The 21,737-nt window shown below is 42.5% G+C and overlaps 1 protein-coding gene across 3 annotated transcripts in view; it reads left to right on the top strand.

The window, feature by feature from the left end:
• ociad2 (OCIA domain containing 2) overlaps positions 1 to 21,737 on the top strand; it is a 41,179-nt gene that overhangs the window by 12,391 nt on the left and 7,051 nt on the right. For 2 of the 3 annotated variants that reach the window (XM_072569129.1, XM_072569149.1), the window contains exons 3-6: positions 2,150 to 2,203; positions 2,830 to 2,877; positions 6,924 to 7,053; positions 10,543 to 10,656. In XM_072569129.1, the coding sequence (XP_072425230.1) occupies positions 2,150 to 2,203; positions 2,830 to 2,877; positions 6,924 to 7,053; positions 10,543 to 10,624 (314 nt within the window). In that variant the 3' untranslated portion in view covers positions 10,625 to 10,656. The remainder of the gene's footprint in view (positions 1 to 2,149; positions 2,204 to 2,829; positions 2,878 to 6,923; positions 7,054 to 10,542; positions 10,657 to 21,737) is intronic. The other variant, XM_072569139.1, reaches the window with a different exon arrangement.

Genomic DNA, 21,737 nt, shown 5'->3' with positions numbered 1-21,737 from the left:
AGCACAGCAGTTCAGGCAGCATCCAACGAGCAGCGAAATCAACGTTTCGGGCAAAAGCCCTTCATCAGTTTCCTGATGAAGGGCTTTTGCCCGAAACTTCGATTTCGCTGTTCGTTGGATGCTGCCTGAACTGCTGTGCTCTTCCAGCACCACTAATCCAGTATTTGGTTTTCAGCATCTGCAGTCATTGTTTTTACCAACTCTGGGCCACTGTGTGTTTTGTACATCAGTGGCAGTTTTCCTGCCCAAGTGTCAGCCTGATTGGCTTCCAGATGGACAGGAATACTGGAGAAGAGGTTGCAGGACGAACTGGATCCAATCTTTGACTTTGTGAAAGGGGCCAGCAGATTTTGATGAAAAGAAGGATCTAATTCTCAGAGCAGAGGGGAGGTATTTGAACCTGCACAGGATGCAATTCCTCACTCTGGGGTGAGGAATTCTGCTGCTAAATAGGATTTGGGAGTTGTTGAAATTCTGATCATGAATGATTTGGGAATGGGTGTGGTGCCAGTTAGTAAATCTTTTGCTCTTCATGTTTCACAAAGAGTGCTTCTGACCCTCTTCTTCACTTACTGCCATTAGCAAAGAAAGCTACCCAACCAGATAATTTGCTTTGCAGGATCAAATCTCAAGATTTCAACATCATAGAAACATAGGAAGTAAGAGGAGGAATAGGCTATTTGACTCTTTGAGCCTGCTCGTCTATTCAATATGGCCATATCTGAACATCCAACTCAGTATCCAATTCCTGCTTTCTTCACATACCGTTTGGTCTCTTTAGTCCTAAGGACTATGCCTTACTCCTTCTTGAAAACATGCAACATTTTGGCCTCAACTGCTTTCTGCAGCAGGGCATTCCACAGATTCACCACCCTCTGTGTGAGGACATCTCTCCTCATTTCAATCCTAAATGGTCTACCCTAATAAACCTTGACTGAGACCTTTGGCTTTGGACCCCTTGCTCTTGAGGAACATCCTTCCTGCATTTAACCTGTCTGGTCCTGTTTCAAATTTTATATATTATTTTGAGATCCTGCAATATTCTGCCAAACTCCAGTGAATATAGTCCTGTCCAGTCTCTTTACATATGTCAGTCCTACCATAATAGGAATCGGTCTGGTAAACATTAGTTGCACTCTCTTCATAGCCAGAACATCCTGCCTCAGATAAGGAGACCAATACCGCACACAATTCTCACCAAGGCAGTAAGACATCCCTGCTTCTGTACTTCAACTCTATCACTTTGAAGACCAACATACCACTTGCTTGCTTCATCTGCATTCTTACTTTCAGAGACAAGTTATGTGATAAATTTAAACTGTTAACTCACCTCTGTGAGAGCAGGGTGGCTGTCTATCACTTAATTATACTGGGTAAAACTTAGAAGGTTACAACTAAGAGGTGATTTCCTGACACTATCAGAACTTTTGCCCATTCACCCCCAACCTATCTGACCTACTCACCAATGCGCACCCCCTCTCAGTTTTTTTAAAAAATTTCACTCATGGGATCTGGGAGTCGCTAGCTGGGCCAACATTTATTGCCTGTCCGTAGTTGCCCTTAAGCAGGTGATGGTGAACTTAGTTCTTAAACTGCTGCAGTTCATGTGTTACTTCCAGTTACAGCTGTCTTCCAGCCCTTTTGAGTTCTGTTCTACGTGGGTTAAAATAAATCAAGTGTAAGAGTGATAGTCCCTCAGAATAAGGATAATACTTGAACATGCCAGGATTCTGCCTCTGGAGTCTTTTAACATAGACAGGCTGTTGCACTGTAATTACCTCATGATTCTGAACAGGCCGTCAATCTCCCTTGTGCTCACCCTTTGCCATCGGAACATTTGAAGTACTTCCTGATTGTTAATTAAGCTGCTTGGCTGCATTATGGCACAGCTTGTCTGGCTATCATGTCCTGAGCAGTCACTTGAATCTTAAAGTTCTGGTTTAGAAGCAAGGACACTGGCATCACCCCATAACCCCTCTTCTAATGTAAGGAAGAAATCTGAAGATAAAACAGGAAATTTCCTTCAAGCTCTTTCCCTCAGTCATGAAACATTAGCTCCCTGCACACATTGTATTTGGGATGATTATCCTTGATTGATATTGGTTTTGACAGAATGGAATTTCACTGTTATGAATTTTCTTGTTTTCAGCTTTGCCATTATCTATTGCAAGTATGCTTGCTACTCAAGGATTGGTGTACAAAGGTAATATTACAAAGAAGTTATCAATTCATAATGTTCTACTTAAATTAATCAGTTGAATAAAGTTGAGTTGAATCTCCAATGTGTTGTTTTGGCTGAACCACTGTATTTCTGGCAGATGATCCATAGAAATTCCAAGGAAATGGATGTAGATTTTGTTTTCACTCTTTATGAACACCATTTTAATATTACTTAACTTACAACAGTTCATTGACCTTTAGTGGGTTTTAAATCAGCTTAGCTATGACTTTTGGTATCTGGGCTGATGTGTCAATCTCATTAGGAAATTTGGACTGTGAATGAGCGGGGTACGTTACGCAATGGCTGTTCAAGTAAGCAGATTGAAGAATCATCATTGAGGTATATAGAGGGCAAAAAATTTACCATTACATTAATTAGCATTAAAAACAGTTGGCAAGCTCAAAGAAGAGAGAGGTTTTCTCCTTTTAAGTGATGGGAATGTGAACATTTGTTAAGCAAAGTTCTTTATTTTTTGGACTGAAAATGTTCAGTTTCCTTATAGTTTGAGGAAGCTACTTTCAAAACTTAAAGCTAATATACTCTTCTGCCAAATAAAAGACAATAATTGGTGGATTAAATTGGAATAATTTTTTCTATACCCTATATAGGGATTCTTTCACCTTCAAAGAGATTTGGGTCGATTCCTAAAGTCGCACGTAAGTTAATGATTTGTTTTACCGTATACATGGTAGTGAACTGTACATAGTAGTGCTTGAAACTGCAAAAACATAGAAAAGTATGTCAGAAAACTCAAATGATTTTAATTTGTGTAGTCCCATTACAGCATTATATTGAGTAGGTTACAATCTATGTGTGAGATTTCCTCTATGGTCTTGGCAAATTAAACTGGGAAAAATGTAGGTAGCAGCCTTTCATGGACATTGTTTCTTTCACCTCAGCCATTCTAGAACCTCCATTGTCTGCTGTTCCCAGTTAGTTGAACGAATTAGCAGCTGGGAATTGTGCTCCATATTCTTTCTTTTTGTTTACTGCCTTGTTGAGCATCCCTGGAGAAGGTGATGATGAACCATGGGTATGGTATTTTCAAAGATGAGCACTCTAAGTACTTTGTGGTACTGGCCACCTCTACCAGTATGAGGTAGTTTGCTGCTACCAATCCACCTTGTCTTTGTTTTGGTTTAGAGCTTATCTCGTGGTTAGCAGGAGAGAATACATCCCTCCTCATTATCACTGTAACATCCTTCAACTAGCTAAATGTTCACGATATCTACACTCTTCCATTTCTGGTCCTCGACACGTTTTCAATTTTAATTACTACACCATTGTCAGCTGTGTTTTCAACAACCGAGGCCCTAAGGTCAGGCATTTATTTCCTGAAGTGTAACGCCTTATTAGCTGACTGTCTACTTTCAAAATTCTCCTTAAAGCTAACTCTTTGATTAAGCTTTTGATCATCTGTCCAGATATCTCTGTTTGCAGCTTGGTACGGAATCGTTAGGTAGCAAGGTGAGTGAGGTCCTAAGCAAACACTTTGTGTTGGTATTCACTAAAAAGAAGGAATTGGTGGAGATGATCTCAGGGGAGGGTGTGTCGAGTTTCTAAGCCAAGTTGCTATTAAAAAGAAAGCGGCATTGTGCATCTTAAAAAATATTCAGGTAGATAAGTCTAAGAGTCCTGATGGGATCTGTCCCAGAATATTGAGGGAGGCAAGGCAACAAATTACTGATGTTATGAAGATGTGGGTGCACTGTACCTTTAAGAGAGTTAAAAACTCCCTGACAACACCAAGTGTTCTGAACAAGATATAATATAACCTTTGGGTCCAGCAGCTAGTTTGGCTGGTTGCCAAGAGACAAAAACAAATTAAAATTGGGACAATCAGTTTAAATAATACCCCCAAAAAACTAAACTCCAATCAAGCTTGAATTTAACGCATTGACAATATTAAAAGCTAATGACACAATCCGATGCTTTGAGGTATAAGACTGGGAAAATTTGAACAGTTGAGGGAGAAATACCAAGCCACCAGCATGTACAGACTGCCTGAAAAATAGCTCCCTTAAAGGTACCTTTATCCATCAGTGACCTGTGATACTCCTGGGGTATAATTCTGGGAATTACAGGATTAATTAAGTCTCACATTGGTGGTAGGCAAATCATTGAAAAAGATTCTCAGGGACAAGATCTGTACCCATTTAGGAGCAAAAACTTATTAGTGATCGACAGTATGGTTTTTTGCACAGGAGGGCATGCCTCATTAACTTGATTGAGTTTTTTGAGGAGGTGACGAAGATGATTGATGAGAGAAAAACCAGTTGATGTTGTTTTCCTGGATTTCAGTAATGCCTTTGATAGGGTCCCTCTTGGCAGACTGGTACAAACGGTGACATCGCATGGTATCAGGGGTGAGCTGGCAAAATGGATACAGAACTGGCTTAGTCATAGGAGACAGAGGGTAGCAGTGGAAGGATGCTTTTCGGAATGGAGGGTTGTTCCACAGGGAGCAGTGTTGGGACCTCTGCTGTTCGTGATCTATATAAACAATTTGGGGGAAAATGTAGCTGGTCTAATTAATAAGTTGTCGGACAACACAAAGATTAATGGAGTTGCAGAACGTGAGGAGGATTGTCAGAGGATACAGCAGGATATAAATCAATTGGAAGCATGGGCAGAAAAAAATGGCAGATGGAGTTTAATCAGGACAAATATGAGGTGTTGCATTTTGGAAGGTCAGGTACAGGTGGAAATTATACAGTGAATGGCAGAACCCATAGGAATATTGATAGTCAGAGGGAGCTGGGTGTGCAGGTCCACAGATCACTGCAGGTGGCAGTGCAGGTAGAAAAGATAGTTAAAAGAGCTTCTGGCATGCTTCCTTTCATTGGAAGAATACTATTGAGTATAAGGATAGACAAGTTATGCTGCAGCTTTATAGAACTTTAGTTAGACCACACTTGGAACATTGCGTTCGGTTCTGGTCATTACACTACCAGAAGGATTTGGATGTTTTCGAGTGGGTACAGAAAAGGTTTACCAGGTGTTGCCTGGTATGAGAGATTTTAGCTATGAAGAAAGGTTGGCTAGACTGAGTTCATTTTCACTGGAACACAGGAGGTGGAAGGGCAAACTCATAGATGTTTATAAGATTGTGAATGGCATAGATAGAGTGGAACGTATGGTGCTTTTTCCCCAGGGTGGAGGAGTTAGTTAATAGGGGACAGTTCAAGGTGCGGAGGTGGTGGGGTAGGCGGGGGGGTGGGGGGGGGGGGGGGGAGGCGGGGGTGTGTGTGTGTTTAAAAGAGACGTGCGAGACACGTTTTTCACTCAAAGGATGGTGAGTGCCTGGAACATGCTGCCAGAGGAGGTGGTGGAAGCAGACACAATAGCAGCATTCAGGAAGCACCTGGATGAATGCATGAAAAGAAAGGGAATAGAGGGATGTGGATTCTGTAAGTGAAGACAATTTTAGTATGGAAGGGCAAAAGGTGGTGGCATAGGGTTGGAGGGGTGAACAGCCTGTTCCTGTGCTGTATTGTTCTTTATTCTTGCTGTCATTCCTGTTAACCACCTCAGCAAATAGTCAAATTGATATATAAATGTTAAGCTGTCATTGTTATAGTTTGCAATGGTGCAGTTAAGAGATTGGGAATTCATTGGGCGGCACGGTGGCACAGTGGTTAGCACTGCTGCCTCACAGCGCCAGAGACCCGGGTTCAGTTCCCGCCTCAGGTGACTCTCTGTGTGGAGTTTGCACGTTCTCCCCGTGTCTGCGTGGGTTTCCTCCCACAGTCCAAAGATGTGCAGGTCAGGTGAATTGGCCATGCTAAATTGCCCGTAGTGTTCGGTAAGGGGTAGATGTAGGGGTATGGGTGGGTTACGCTTCGGCGGGTCGGTGTGGACTTGTTGGGCCGAAGGGCCTGTTTCCACACTGTAAGTAATCTAATCTAATCTCTCAAACACAACATCAAGGTGGTGAACAGTTTTACTCAGTTTAAGTCCTCTCAGTCAATGAGTGTCAGACTGCCACTTCCCAGCATTGTGTAAGGTAACAGTTCTGAAGGGTTTGATGTTCATGTTACAGTGACCCGGCTCTTTCTACTAATGTCAGACACTGTGTGGATTCAGAGAATGTTTATTAGGATAATCACTGGTATGGAGGGATAGTCTTATAGCAAAAATTAAATAAATTGGGACTCTACTGACTGGAGTTTAGAAGAATGAGAGGTGATCTCATTGAAATACATACTGGACCATTTTTAAGGGGCTTGACAGGGTAAATTCTTAGAGAATGTTTCCCTTCATGGGAGAGTCTAGGACTAGAAGGTATAGTCTCAGAATAAAGGAGGTGTTAATGTGAGACTGAGATAAGGACAAATTTCTTCTCTCAGGGGGATGTGAGACTTTGGAACTCCTTGCTACAGACAGCCCCCAGAATCTTTGTGTCTATTTAAAGCTGAGATGGATACATTCCTGATCATTAGGGGAATCATGGGTTGCTTTGAAAGGGCAGGAAAGTGGATGTGGGGAATGTCGGATCAGCCATGATCCATTTGAATAGCGGAGCAGGCTTGAGGGGCCAAACAGCCTAGTCCAATTCCTATTTTTCATGGTCTTCTGGACTTATGGGTGGAAACAAGGAGCTCTGTTCTTGCTTGTGGAGGGAGCAGGTGTACCTACACCAGGTCACGAAGATGCTAGTAACTGTGCCTGACTAACAGTGCCTTTGTATTTTGTTTGGCAGTTGCTGGAGTTCTTGGTTTTGTGGTTGGAAAAATCTCTTATGTGGGAGCTTGTCGCCAAAAGTTTCAAAATGCAGGCTTTCCCCCTTTTGGAACTGCATTTCCTTATGGATTTAGAAACTTCCCTTTTGGGTAAGTAACGTTCCATAAATTTATCCACATAAAGCATTTTAGCAAATTTAATTATAACCTTTCAGTAATGCCATCGGATTGAAACTTAGAACTTTTGTTATCAAACTATTCAGACGTCTTGGCTTCACAAGTTGTAATTTGGTGTCCCGCCATGTTCAGATTTTTAAAATCTGCATTATTTGTTTCCTGTGATGTTTTGCTGTTTTTATGTTTTCACTTAAATATTTTCATTTTCTTTTTCAACTTCTATTTGCTACTCTTCTGTATATCCATATATCCATCCTTGCCATTTGTTTTCCTCTATGGTTCTTTCCTATTTTCTTCTTGTTCTTAAATGTTCCTGACACACATGAGAAACTTAAGGAAATGAAGAAACTGTTGGACTAATTATGTGTTTCTCAATGATGTGTGACTGGAGTAAAATTAAAATTGGCAGGAAACATTTGAGTATTTTCCTTGATGTATAACAGAAATAGAAAATAACCAACTGAAAACAAAATGAAACAAAAACTTAAGTCACTAGAAAAGCTGAGCAGGTCTGGCAGCATCTGTGAAGAGAAATCAGAGTTAATGTTTCAGATCTGGTGACCTTTCCTCAAAACCTTCTGTCATCTATATTGTGATTGTCCAACCTATCTGCCAATTTTACCTTCCTTGAGAAATTCCTGTTCTTTTCTGAAATGGTTATTTTAGTTATTTGTATATTTTGCTATTTAAATGCTTTTCTCCCTGAGTCTGCTGCTTTGGCTCAATCTTTGGAAATAACTACTGCCCCAACTGCTGCTCTCTTTTTTTTTGATTTTTGGCTACTTCTTGGTCCAATATAAAGTCAGTGGGATACTGCATGGACAAGTTGGGCCAAAGGGTCTGTTTCTGTACTGTATGACACTATGACTATAAAGTGCTGCTTCTTCTCTGTTCTGTAGGATCTCGGACCTTCCTTACTGACTAGCCTGTTAGAGGGTGGATACAATAATAACCTTCAGGAGGGAATTGGATGAATATTTGATAAAGAACAAAATTGGAGGGAAAGGAGAGGAAGTGGGAAGCAAGGCGGACAGCTGAACTTAATTGTATAAGAGTCCTTAAATCAAAATCCTGATGAGAGAGTAAATGATGATGATTGAGTTCTCGTGATCTTAAAAATGGGTAGACAAGCATAAAACCATCTGGTGCAGAAGAGGCCCTTTCGTCTGTTGTGTCTGCACCGGCAAAAGTTAGTCTAAATCTACACGAGTCCCACTTTCCAGCACTTGGCCCATAGCCTTGAATAGTACAAGTTCTCACCCAATTTTAAAGGTTGTGAGGTTACCTGTCTCAAATATCCTCCCAGGCACTGCATTCCAGGTTCCAACTACCCTCTGGGTAAAACAGATTTCCTCAAATCCCTCTAAACGTTAAACCTTTCACCTTAACATTGTGCCCCTTTGTTATTGACTTTTTGACTAGGCGGAATAGCTGCTTTCTATCCATGCTGTCCGTGCCCGTCATAATCTTAAACATCTTAAAAATCAGGTCACCTCTCAACCCTCTCTTCTTGAAAACAACCTGAGCTTACCCAGCCTCTCTTCATAACTAAAATGCTCTATCATGGCTAACCTCTTGGTGAACATCCTCTATATCTCCTCCACTACAATCACATCTTTCCTATAGTGTAGTGAGCTGAACTGCACACAGTTCTCCAGCTGTGGGCTAACCGAATCCTATGTAGGTCCATCATGGTGTCCCTGATCTTGTCTTCATCGGTCATGGCATAGATTATAAGTATCCCATATGCCTTGATTCCTTTATTAGCCTGTCCTACTGCCTTTAAGAATCTATGGACAAGCACTGCACGATTCCTTTGTTCCTCTGAACTTCCTCGTGTTCTGCAATTCACTGAATACTCCCTGATCTTGTTCCAACTTCCAAAGTGCAGCATCTCACACCTTCCTCAAGGTTAAATGCCATCTGCCACTGATCTGCCCATTTGACCAATTCATCTGTATCCTCCTGTAACCTAACACCTTTCTCCTCACTGTCAACCACCTGGCCAAACTTTCAGTCTACAGCAAACGTACTTATCAGAGACCTGCCCAGTGGTGAATATCAGGAAGCCTTTTTGCAATTATTTGCCAATCATGAATGCTCATCCAATGGCCAGCTCACTAAAATTCAGTTCCCCCTTCCCAAATAACTTTTCTATGAGTGAGCAATATTGGCCTTCTGATTTCTGACTGCCTAAAAAAAGCATGCAACAGGGAGGTTACTGCTCTTGGAGGGAAAATCTGCTGATTTGTTTCTTTGGGGGAAGCTTTTGGCTGTACCATGCCCCAGTTGATATTGGATGTTTTAATCACGCGTGGTGATAATCTAAATTGCACTGAGTACAGAAGATAAATGAAGGTGCAAGATTGGAATTTAATAGGCACACCCCATTGAATTTATCTTGGGGTAATGTCTATTCGGCCGTTGGAGGCTGGTTGACCAGGAACGTGTGGAAAGACAGGAATGCTTAGCTGCACATGTCCACTCTAAGAGCCGAGGAGATGCTCTTGGCTTGTGGGCAATGAATGGCACCAGGATCTTTGACCCCTTTGTGGAACAGTGGTGGGAGTTAAATGAGGTGGGAATTGCATTAATGTGCAACAAAAACCGATCCATCTCCAAGCAGAAGCCATGCTCAGCCTGACAAGAACCATCAAACTTTGACACCATAATGGAAGATTCTGCCCAGGAAAGGGGATCAATCAGATTTCTCTCTATGAAAGAGCTATTGGATGCTTAATGAGCCAAATGGCTTCCTTCCATCCTTGATATTACAATAATGGAAAATATTGGAATGAGTCAGGGAGTTCCTGTGGAGTGAGAAGCAAAATTAATGGGTGAATTATTGGCAAGTGATTATGGGGATAAGTGCCGGTCAACACTGTACCAACCATCAATCCAGGCACCCCAGATGGCCCTAATTACTGCAGAGTGAAACATACACCCCCAATAGAGATAAAATTAACTCCCTACCTCCAGACTGCAGATAGCTCCTGTATAATAGGACTGGCAGGCATTCTGTAGTCACAGCAGTCCCGAAGGAGAGTGGCAGCCACTGTTGGGAGCACAGATAGTCACCAGGAAAACAGCTTTCTTAGATTTGAAGATAAGTGGGTAGGCAGAGATTGGAGACCCTAGGTCTGGCTGAAAAATTGTGGTGGACGTGGAAAGTGACTCTAAGAGATAGTTAACAGTTCACTGCCAATTCTCAGTACGCCTAAGGATGGGCTGCCTGACACTTTAACCATCCCTGTATAATGTGGGGGACAGAATGGAGCTGGGTAGAAGGATGGTGGGCTGATCACTTGCTTTATTTTACATGCTTAGCCACCTCCAAATTCACTGGTTTGGGAAGTTGTAAAGTATAACCCATTGTTTAATTTCAGTGAACTGTCTCCAGTGATTTTGCATTTGGGAACATGCTTGATATTTTGTAATAACTTACAAGATTATGTCTTCCAGTAGGCCCCATCATGGCTGTGACCATCATGACGGCAAAAATAGACCCCATGGAATCCCAGACCATTGGAAGAAATCTCAATAGACAACCCCACCCATAAACCCTGCTGACATCAGGTACATTATTTCTTGACATTTGCAAAATCAGTGCAGTCTATTTGCTACCGTAACCTGAAATAAATAATACTAACAGTATGTCATCCGCTTTACTGAAACAAATTTTCACTGTGGGCTCAGTGACCTGATATCTCTTTTTTTATTTATAATTTTAAGCTGGTTTTCCATATCTCGCTCCTGAAATGCCCATTCTCTCTCTCTCTCTCTTCAAGCTCGTGTCTTTTTAGTTCTAGTTCCCTTTTTATCTCCATTTACATTTCCATCCTCTTCAATCCCACTCTCCATTGTCTTTTTCTGCTCTCTACTTGCTTGTTTCATTCTCTCGTGGTTTGTGAATGTCGCTCACTGGCCAACATTTATTGCCCGTCCCTGGATACTCTTGAGAAAGTGGTATTGAACTGCCTTCTTGAACTGCTGCAGTCCATATGCTGTGGGTTGACCCACAATGCAATTAGGGAGGGAATTGCAGGATTTTGACCCAGAAATTGAACTGGACTAGTCAAACTGTGGCTTCATTACCAAGACAAATGCTAGGAAACTTCAGTTGAGTTGCTCACCTCCTGAATTCCCCAAACTGTTCACTACCTCCAAGACACAAAACAGGAGAATGCTGGAATACTCCTCACTTACCTGAATGAGTGCAGTTCCAACATAAGCTTGACTGCAGTAGGGGCACTGGACAAATTGATAGATGACTCCACAAGAACAGATAAAGATCATTTATTTTGTGCATGCATAGAGAACTTTAAAAGAGATCAAAGCTCACTGACTTACAGAACACCTTCACACATTATGCAGATTACAGGATGCATATTGTAATTATAATTCCTACACTTGAACATCCATGTGTTGTCCCGTATTATCAATGTTTTCCCACAGTTTTTGTAGGCATCATCTGTTCCTCAACCAAAGCTTTTGATAGCTACTAAATTTGACAGTTTAATGCCTTTTTTCTGAGTTCTAGTTTCACTTATTTCTAACTATATAGCCAAAATGTTAACTCTTAACTAACTTAACCCTCTTCAACACCATCTGAGATAAAACAGCCAGCTTGATTTGCATTCATTCCTTCCACCCGCAGCACACAGTAATAGCAGTGTGTATCACCTACAAGGTGCACAATAGGTATTCACCAAGGCTTCTTGGATAGCACCTTCTAAACCCACAGCCACTGCCATCTAGGAGGACAAGGGCAGCAGATACATGAGAATACCATACCTGTAAGTTTCCTTTCAAACTACTCACCATTCTGAGTTGGAAATATATCATGTTTCCTTCATGCATTGCTGGATCATAACAGGCTACAGTGGTTCAAGAAGACAGCTCACCACCACCACCTCGAAGGGATGGGCAATAAATGCTGGCCCAGTCCACGAAGCCACAACCCCTGAATGGATTAAAACAAAATGAATGAGATTGTGCATTTTATTTTGATCAACATTGATAACACTACACATAAAAAATGTGGCTCTAAAAACAAATCTAAATTTGTTACTAAAATTGGTTGAACCAGGCTATAAACAGTTGCAAGAAATTCCCAGGAATTGACTTTCCATCCTGTCCAGGAATTAAGCTTGTACTGGATTGTTTTGATGAGAAAGGATGCTTAATCTACTGGGTTGGACTAGGGTGGACAAAGTCAGAAGTCACACAATGCCAACTGACTTCACCTGACGAAGGAGCTATTTGTTGGACTATAACCTGATGTCATGTGTCTACTGACTTGATCTACTGGTGTCTACTTTGACTCTGTGTCAGAGTAGGTGCGTTTGTAAATGAATTTGCATGGGGCTGCTTTCACCTTTCTGTGAGATTCCAAAGCCCACAGAATCAATACCACATATGCATTCTGGCCTTGATCATTCCAAGGAGCACACTAACATTTGTTCCAAATTCCAAAGTTTCTCTCTCTCATGTTTGAAAACAGACCAGCCACTATTTGGTGTTCTAACTGAGAACTCGAGAGATGCAAGTTCAGTGAGCTGCTTCTTCAATAACTGAAAATCAAAGTGCATTCGAGGGTTGAGCTAGCTACTAATTTTGGGCACTGCATAAAGTAAAAAGTACCCAGATGCATTAGAAATGGTCAAAGTTTGAAACAAATAAGAATAAGTTTTGTTGATTATTTCCTCCATTCTCCTGTGTTTTCCTTCATTATTTGAATTTCCTAGTGTAATTTAAGAATAGAGTACAATATAACCCAGGCCCACCAAGCCTGAGCTGACACATGACACCTTTCTAAACAAAAAATGTATTGCCTCTACATAGTCCATATCTGTCTATTCCCTGCCTATTCATGTATCTGTCAAGATGCCTCTGAAGTGTTGCTATAGTATTTGCTTGTACCACCCCTTCTGGCAGTGCATCCAGACATTTACCACCCTTTGTGTGAAAAAGTTTGCCTCTCACACCTCCTTTAAACTTAACCCCCTCCCCAATCCCCCAACTTTACCTTAAACCTCTGTCCCCTAGTAATTGACATTTCTACCCTGGGAAAAAGACTCTGACTATCCATCCTATTTATGCCTCTCATAATGTTGTAAACCTCAATGAGGTCGACACTCAGGCTCTGACATTCAAGTGAAAACAATCCAAGTTTGTCCAATCTCTCCTCATAGCTAATACCCTCTAAGCCAGACAACATCCTGGTTTTCCAAAGCCTCCACACCCTACTGGTAATGTGGCTTGGTTAAAGCTTGCTACATTAATAGAAGACAAATTAACTTGCAACAAAATCTGACTTTTTTTGATTGTGTTTTTTCTGTGTTGAAAATACCAGCACATTGATCTATGATTGTGTGCTTCTACCTAATCTGTGTTAATTCAGTTATTGTGGATCATGGTTCCAAGGTGACCAATGTTGGAAAATATTATTTGACCGTACACAACATTCCAAATAATGGGCAGAATGGAGAAGAAATAAGAGCAGCCTTGATAATAAATTATGCCATAAGATGGTTGTGAGAAAGAGGTGTTAGATCAGAAGATAGGAAAGTAGGACTAATAAAGGTGGAAATTAGGAATAACAGTAGTCAGATTATGTCAATGGGTGATATTAATAGGTCTGCTAACAGTAGTTTCACCATTGCACAGAGTAGTATGTGACAAATAATTTGAACTTGTAACAAAGTAAAGTTTAATCTTTGCTTGGACTAGATCAATCAAAGAAACCTTAATAGAATCTTTTACAGCAGTTTCCTGGAACAATATATTGTTGAACCAAATAGGCACTACGATTTTATGTGTAGTATTGGTTAATAAAGCACCTTTATTTAACAAACTCACAGTAAGAGACCCACTGGGAAAAAGCAACCATAATACAATACGAATTCCATTCCAAGGTTAAGAGCATCAAACTGCACTTCCAAGCACAAAGCTAAGCTTGAACAACACTAATTACGCAGATATAAGGGGGAGGCTGTTTAAGATTGATTTGTCACATTGACTAAAAAAGTAGCAAAAAAGGGTGGCAAATGTTGAAAGAAGTAATTTAAAATGTTCAAAAAAAATATATTGCATTAAATGGATTCTGGGTAATCCAAGATGGAGGATGGGAAAAATTTCTGGCTGTAACAGCTGCTCCTTTTTTGAGGTAATTTTGGTGCTGGAGGTGATTTCCTCGAATTCCAGGAGCAGCAGTTACTGTTTTATATGCTGTTGCATTGTTTTGGAACTTTGGAAAAAAAAGTCAAAACAACAGCAGTTTAAAAGGGAGAAGAACAGACAAAGGAAGCACATGGTGAGGTCAGTGCAGGAGAGAGAGGGAAAGAAACTGGCACAGCAGTGAAGCTGCACAGTTACTGCCTTTGCTGTTTGAATTCATGTATCGCTGGGCATCGGAGTGCGTCTGGGAAAATTAACAAACAGTGAAATTCACAACTGATCTTGGAGGAACCTGTTTGGGTGAAGTTGACAGCACAGAATCAAATAAGTTAATTGTTTTAAGTGGACTACAGAAAGTCTGCAGTAGTGAGTACAGTGGGTTATTTCTTGATTATATGTTTTTGAATATATGCCTCTTGATTAAACTTAAAATATAAACCATAACTATGAATTTAATCTGGGGCAGTGTTTGTTGAGGAATAAGACGGTGATATTTTCTGGGTCTGTAGATTGTGAAGGAGCAAACATGGCCTTTAATACTCTTGATATGTGCTTCTTGTAGGAGTTTAAGGGTTACTGTGGATTATATCTGCCATAAATACTGTTGTTTGTGAATCTTATCAGATTGAGTGGATTGGTTGGACAGACAGTTAGAAGCAATGAGGAATTTGCAACAGCAACAGTATGTGATGGCGGCAGTTCTAGGAAGGGGGGAAAGTCTCAGATACAGTCACATAGATGGGTTAACTCCAGGAAAGGTAAAAGAGATAGGCAGCTAGTGCAGGAGTCTTTTGTGGCTATACCCATTTCAAACAAGTATGCTGTTTTGGAAAATGTAGGGGATGATGGATTCTCAGGGGAGCATAGCACAAACAGCCAAGTTTCTGGTATTGAGACTGGCTCTAATACAATGAGGGGTACGTCGGTTTCCAAGAGACCAATTGTGTTGGGAGATTCTGTAGTCCGCGGTACAGACAGACATTTCTGTGGCCAGCAGAGAAAAAGCAGAATGGTGTGTTGCTTCCCTGGTGCCAGGATCAAGGATGTCTCAGAGAGGGTGCAGAATGTTCTCACAGGGAGAGGGGCCAGCAAGAGGTCATTGTCCACATTGGAACCAATGACATAGGAAGGGAAAAGGTTGTGATTCTGAAGAGAAAATACAGAGAGTTAGGCAGGAATTCAAAAAGGAGGTCCTCGAGAGTAGTAATATCTGAATTACTCCCGGTGCGATGAGCTAGTGAGGGCAGGAATAGGAGGATAGAGCAGATGAATGGGAGAAGGATTCACATTTTTGGATCATTGGAATCTCTTTTGGGGTAGAAGTGACCTGGATAAGAAGGACGGATTGCACCTAAATTGGAAGGGGACTAATATACTGGCAGGGAAATTTGCTGGAGCTGCTCAGGAGGATTTAAACTAGTAAGGTTGGGGGAGGGGGGGGGGGCGGAGGTGGGGGGGTAATGACCGAGGGAGATAGTGAGGAAAGAGATCAATCTGAGACTGGTACAGTTGAGAACAGAAGCGAATCAAACAGTCAGGGCAGGCAGGGACAAGGTAGGACTAATAAATTATTTCAATGCAAGGGGCCTAACGGGGAAGGCAGATGAACTCAGGGCATGGTTAGGAACATGTGACTGGGATATCATAGCAATTACAGAAACATGGCTCAGGGATGGACAGGACTGGCAGCTTAATGTTCCAGGATACAAATGCTACAGGTAGGATAGAAAGGGAGGCAAGTGAGGGATGGGAGTGGCGTTCTTGATAAGGGATAGCATTACAGCTGTGGTGAGGGAGGATATTCCTGGAAATACATCCAGGGAAATTAGTTGGGTAGAACTGAGAAATAAGAAAGGGATGATCACCGTATTGGGATTGTATTATAGACCTCCTAATAGTCAGAGGGAAATTGAGAAACAAACTTGTGATCTCAGCTATCTGTAAGAATAATAGGGTGGTTAGGGTAGGGGATTTTAGCTTTCCAAACATAGACTGGGACTACCATAGTGTTAAGGGTTTAGATGGAGAGGAATTTGTTAAGTGTGTACAAGATGGGGAATCGACAAGATGGTGGAGATTCTGCAGAACTGCTGTGGACAGCTCTGCTTAACAGCCAAGGCATACCGATGTCTTTTGCCATCCCTGGCCAACTTATGTTGTGGAATTATTAGTTTAAAACCTTACAGAACACATATTTGTTAATATTTGGGATTTGGAAGGATGCCAAAGGGAAAAGCAGTGAGCAAACAGCAGGACACTCCCCTGCAGCACCTTCCACACCAGAGACAGCAGCAGCAGCCTCTCCTGAACGCCCCCCCCCCCCAGGAACCTGACAGACTCACAGGAATTGGCTGTGGAGATGGAGAGACTTCCCATGAAAGTTGCGACTGTGATTGAGGAGATCCAGTGGGGAGATTCGTGCCCAGGTCCAACCTATCGCAGCCATGCTGCAGAAGCATGAGAAGTAGATCCAGGGCCTCGGGGAGAGACTGGAGGTGGTGGAGGGTTCAACTAAGGCCTCGGAAGCTGCGATGGAGTCCTCATCCAGTCAGATCCAGGTGCTGGAGCGAGAGGTGCGGGCCTTGCGAGACTATATCGACGACCTCGAAAATCGAGGTTGGAGGATAAATCTCCGAATTGTCGGGCTCCCTGAAGGTGAGGAAGGTGAGCAGCCAGTGAGCTTCTTTGAAAGATGGCTGCCGAAGTTTTTGGGCCTTCACATCGAGTCCAGCAAGCTGCCGATTGAAAGGGCTTATCGGGTTTACAGTTCACAGGTCAGGCCCAGTGCAACACCCCCACTCAGTCCTGGTGCACTTCCATTCATATAAGGACCAGCAAAAAGTCATAGAAGTTTCCAGATCCCTGCGAAAAGATCTGCTGGCACTGCTGTACAAGGGGTCAAAAATTATGTTTTTACATGATTTTTCAGCAGCTGTAATTCAAAAGAGGAAGTCCTTCAATGAAGTTCAGAAGAGGCTGAGGAACCTGAGTATCCAGTACTCCATGAGATACCCCACAGTTCTCCATTTTAGCCCCGAGGACTCAGTTTATACATTTGTCTCAGCGGATAAGGCTAAAAACTTTGTGGACACTTTAAAATAGACGGATTGGCCAGTAGAATATGGTTAATGTTTGTGCTCTTTTCTATCTTTCCCCATGTTTTACCTTCCTTTTTTTTATTCCTTTCTTTCTCCCTAATAATTTCCATTTTGGAAAGGGGAGAAAAGACTTTGCAATAAGTTGTTCCTTTTTTTTAATAACTGGATTTTCTGATCAGAAATTTTGTGCATGTTCTTTGTTGTCTCTCCCCCTTTTTTCTTGTTTGTTCTGCTTCCCTTTTAGTCACAAGTAGGGGTGACATGAAGCCAAGGATGGGTGGAGTGCTCATCTGGACTATGTCTTTTTTTTGTTGAGTTAAGGATCATCTCCTTGTTTTTTTTTCTGGCCTAAGGCTGGGGCACAGTCTGGGTTGAAGGAGCTGTGAAGGAGGGGATGGGTAGGGTGAGTGCCCCTATGGGCAGGGGGAAGAGTCTTCCATTCAAGGTTCTGTAGTTGGTTTTCTTTGTAGTTTTTTGGTAGTAATAGTTGTTTACAGTTATGATTGAGTAGTTTTTGTATACATAATTTTTCGATGCTATGAGTCTTTATTTACTTATGCTCGGCACTTTGTAAGCAGGGTTCTCCCTCCGAGGGGTTCAAGGGTCTCAGAAAGGGGATATGGCTAAGTGTCTTATTAAATGGTGCACCTGGAACATTAAGGGAAGTCATTCGCCTGTTAAAAGGAAAAACATGCTTTCTAGCCTAAAGAGGGAAAGGGTTGATATTGCTTAGTTGCAGGAAACCCATCTTGATGATGGGGAACACCTGAAATTACAACAGGGGGGTTATGACTGGGTATTCTTTTCATCCTTTACTACTAAAAGTAGGGGAGTGGCGGTACTTATTCAGAAAAATCTTTTGTTTACATTATTAGAGCAGGTGAAAGATGAGCAGGGATGATTTGTGATACTTAAAGCCCTGATACATGGGGAGGAATATGGCATTTTAAATGTCTACTCTCCTCCGGCACATCCCCTCAAATTTTTGATTAGTGCTTTCTCTAAGTTGAGTGCTCTTGGAACACGGCGCATTATTGTAGGGGGGGGGATTTTAATTATCCTTTGGATCCAACAGTGGACAGGATGCCTTGTGGGCCCCCAACTATTTCTTCACAGGCCAAGCAGGTGGCCGACTTTTGCGAGGAGTTGGGGTTGCTGGATATTTGGAGATGTTTTCACCCTACCGGCAGGGACTTCACCTTTTTTTCAAACCCACATAAATGTCACACGAGGATTGACCTCATTCTGGCTCCCTCGGCCCTTCTGGATTCGATTATGGGTTGTAAAGTTGGGAATATAGCTATCTCTGATCACGCGGCAGTATATTTGGAGGTTAAGGCCAAGAGTGAAGGGATAGGTTTGGCACTGGAGTTTGGACCCTTTTCTCCTTAAGGGTTCCAAATTTGTGGAATACTTTTTGAAAGAGTTTCAGGAATTCTTGACTATCAACTCAGGCATGGCTAGTAGTCCATCTATGCTATGGGAGACTGCTAAGGCCTTTGCTAGGGGATTAGCTATTTCCTACTTGGCTAGCTGGAAACAACAGAAGGAGGAACAGCAGCGTCTACTTGAGATGCGGTTGAAAGCTGCGGAGGTAGCACATTTTGCGCGGCCTTTGGTGACTAAGCTACAGCGGATCACGGTCCTTCGGGCTGCCTTGAATTCAATACGGACACAAAACACCAAGAACTTGCTTTTGCAAGACAGAGGTTGTTCAAATATGGGGATAGGCCAGGGAAGTATTTAGCTTACCTGACTAGGAAAAACGTGCTCCCCAATCCATTACTGCAATTAGAGACAGCGCCGGGGTCCTTACATACGATGCTAAAAGGATTAATGAGGCTTTTCGGAGCTTTTACTCTGTATCAGTCTGAAGGTTGTGAAGGCAAGAGGGCTTAAATGGAGACCTTTTTTAAGAACCTTGACCTCCCTTGGGGTAACCTTGGAACATGCCTCTCTCCTTAATGCTCCCTTGACAGTTCAGAAAATACAGGAGGCAGCGAGGCAACTTCAGAGTGGGAAAGCACCTGGCCCTGATGGTCTTCCAGGTGAGTTTTATAAGGAGTTTATAGGGATTCTGTCATGGCCAATGTTGGAGATGTACAATCACTCCTATATGCATGATGCCTACCACCATCTTTGAGAGAAGCTAATATTTCCTTAATTCTTAAGAAGGGGAAGGTCCCTGAGGATTGTGCCTCATACAGGCCCATCTCTCTATTAAATTCAGATTTCAAGATTCTGTCCAAGATCCTGGAAAGGGCGTTGTCCCATATTATTAAAGAGGACCAGACAGGCTTTATAAAGGGCCGTAGGTCCTCTAATAATATTAGAAGGTTGCTGAATGTGGTCCACATTTGTCAGCAACGCTCGATTCAGGGGTCGGTGATTTCCTTCGATGCGGAGACACCATTTGACCAGGTGGAATGGCCGTATCTTTTTTATGTCTTAGAACAGTTTGAGTTGGATGGGGTCCTTGCTCGGTGGGTGAGTTTTATATCACCACCCTCTGGCGGCGGTCACGACCAACGGGGTGAAGTCTGTGAATTTTAGGATTGGAAGAGGTAGCCGGCAAGGCTGTCCCCTCTCACTGTTGTTGTTCACATTGGTGATAGAGCCGCTGGCAGAGGCCATTCGTCAGAACGTCCACATACCCGCTCCAGAAGTGAGATCGAGGGGACACAAGATTACACTGTATGCGGATGATGTCCTTCTGATTTCATCAAACCCGATGACCTCTGTACCCCATTTGATACAATGTATCAATTCATTTGGGGCTATTTCAAGGTATAACATTAACTTTGCAGAATCGGAGGCTATGCCTTTGGGGAAACTTAAGGATGTACCAGAAGTTGAAGGTGGCCCTAAGTTCCCTTTTAAGTGGTCACGGGCAGGGTTCCGGTACCTTGGCATTTTTATTACCCCAAGTTTGATCTGTTATTTTGGACTAATGTTGCTCACTTACTTGACAATATTAAGCAAGGTCTCCAGAGATGGGAGGCTCTTCCAATTTCATGGCTGGGCCGAATATCTCTCATTAACATGAATGTTCTTCATTGTTTGCTTTATCCCATACGTATGCTCACTATAATGTTTCTCAGGTCAACGCTGCGAAAGCTTATGGGGTGATTTGGTTCCTTTGTCTGGCATCGTGGGCGGCCCCTCGTCAAACTTACCAAATTGCAGTTGCCTCAAAGAGGGGGAGGAGTTGATTTCCCAGACATCAAGAGGTATCAATTGAGTTCCCTGCTGTCCTTTGTCTGCGATTGGGTAGGTAACAATCCAAACTCAATATGGCTGGATATTGAGGCCTCCCAAGCAAAGTGTCCTCTTATTAACCTGTTGTTCATGGATAAGATGAGGACAGTTATGGACCACTGCTGGAACCCCATTGTCATTAGTACAGTCAGGGCTTGGAGGGCGATGCGTCAGAGTGAGGGTTGTTTATCCAAGACTTCGCCACTTACACCTATAGATGGCATGCCAGGGTTTCGACCAGGGATGATGGACTCAGGGTTCAAACTCTGGGCAGTGAGAGGAGTTTCTAGTTTGGGAGACTTGTTTGAGGGGGAGGTTATGATGTCTTTTGAGCAACTGAGCTGCAAATACTGGTTGCCCAGCAGAGATCTTTTCCATTTTTTTCAGGTTAGGGAGTTCATCCCGAAGAAGACTACGCTTCTCACTAAGCCCTATAAGCCCGATACAGAGAGATTGTTGCTACGTTCCACAAGCACCCTTTTGGTTAGTGCCCTCTATCGCCTGCTGGATGGCAGGGCCTGGCAGGATATTAATCAGCAAGAGCTAGGAGTGGAGATCTCTTCTGAAACATGGGAGAACATATGGGAGAATACTTGAAAGATCTCTATCTGTAATAGGACATGCGCTACGCAGTTAGAAGTTCTGCACAGGGCTCATCTGGCACCAGACCATCTGGTAAAGTTTAAAAAAGGGGCATCTTCAGTGTGCCCCAAATGTAAAATAAGTGTAGGTACTCTTACCCATTGCTTCTGGACAGACCACAGGCTCCGTGTTTATTGGAGCACTGTGACGGGAGGGATAGGGAGGATATTGAGGACTGAAGTCAAAGTAGACCCAATATCTCTCCTCTTAGGTCTACCCAATTTACCATCTTTAGACAGGCATGGGAAGAAACTATTTAATATTCTTGCATACTGTGCACAGAAGAATATTCTGATCAATTGGGTGTCTGAGAACCCGCCGGGCTTGCTGGGATGGCAGAAATTAGTTATGGAGCACATTCCCTTAGACTTTTTTACAAACATGGTGCACCACACAACAGACCATTTTTCTAATACATGGCAGCCCTACTTGAGTTATTTGGAAACAGATTTGTCAGTTGTCTTAACTAGGGCATTTGTT

Source organism: Chiloscyllium punctatum, chromosome 1 (genome assembly GCF_047496795.1).
Source record: "Chiloscyllium punctatum isolate Juve2018m chromosome 1, sChiPun1.3, whole genome shotgun sequence".
Classification (NCBI taxonomy): domain Eukaryota; kingdom Metazoa; phylum Chordata; class Chondrichthyes; order Orectolobiformes; family Hemiscylliidae; genus Chiloscyllium; species Chiloscyllium punctatum.
The sequence above is the reverse complement of the archived record's forward strand: the minus strand, read 5'-3'. Positions and strand labels throughout refer to the sequence as shown.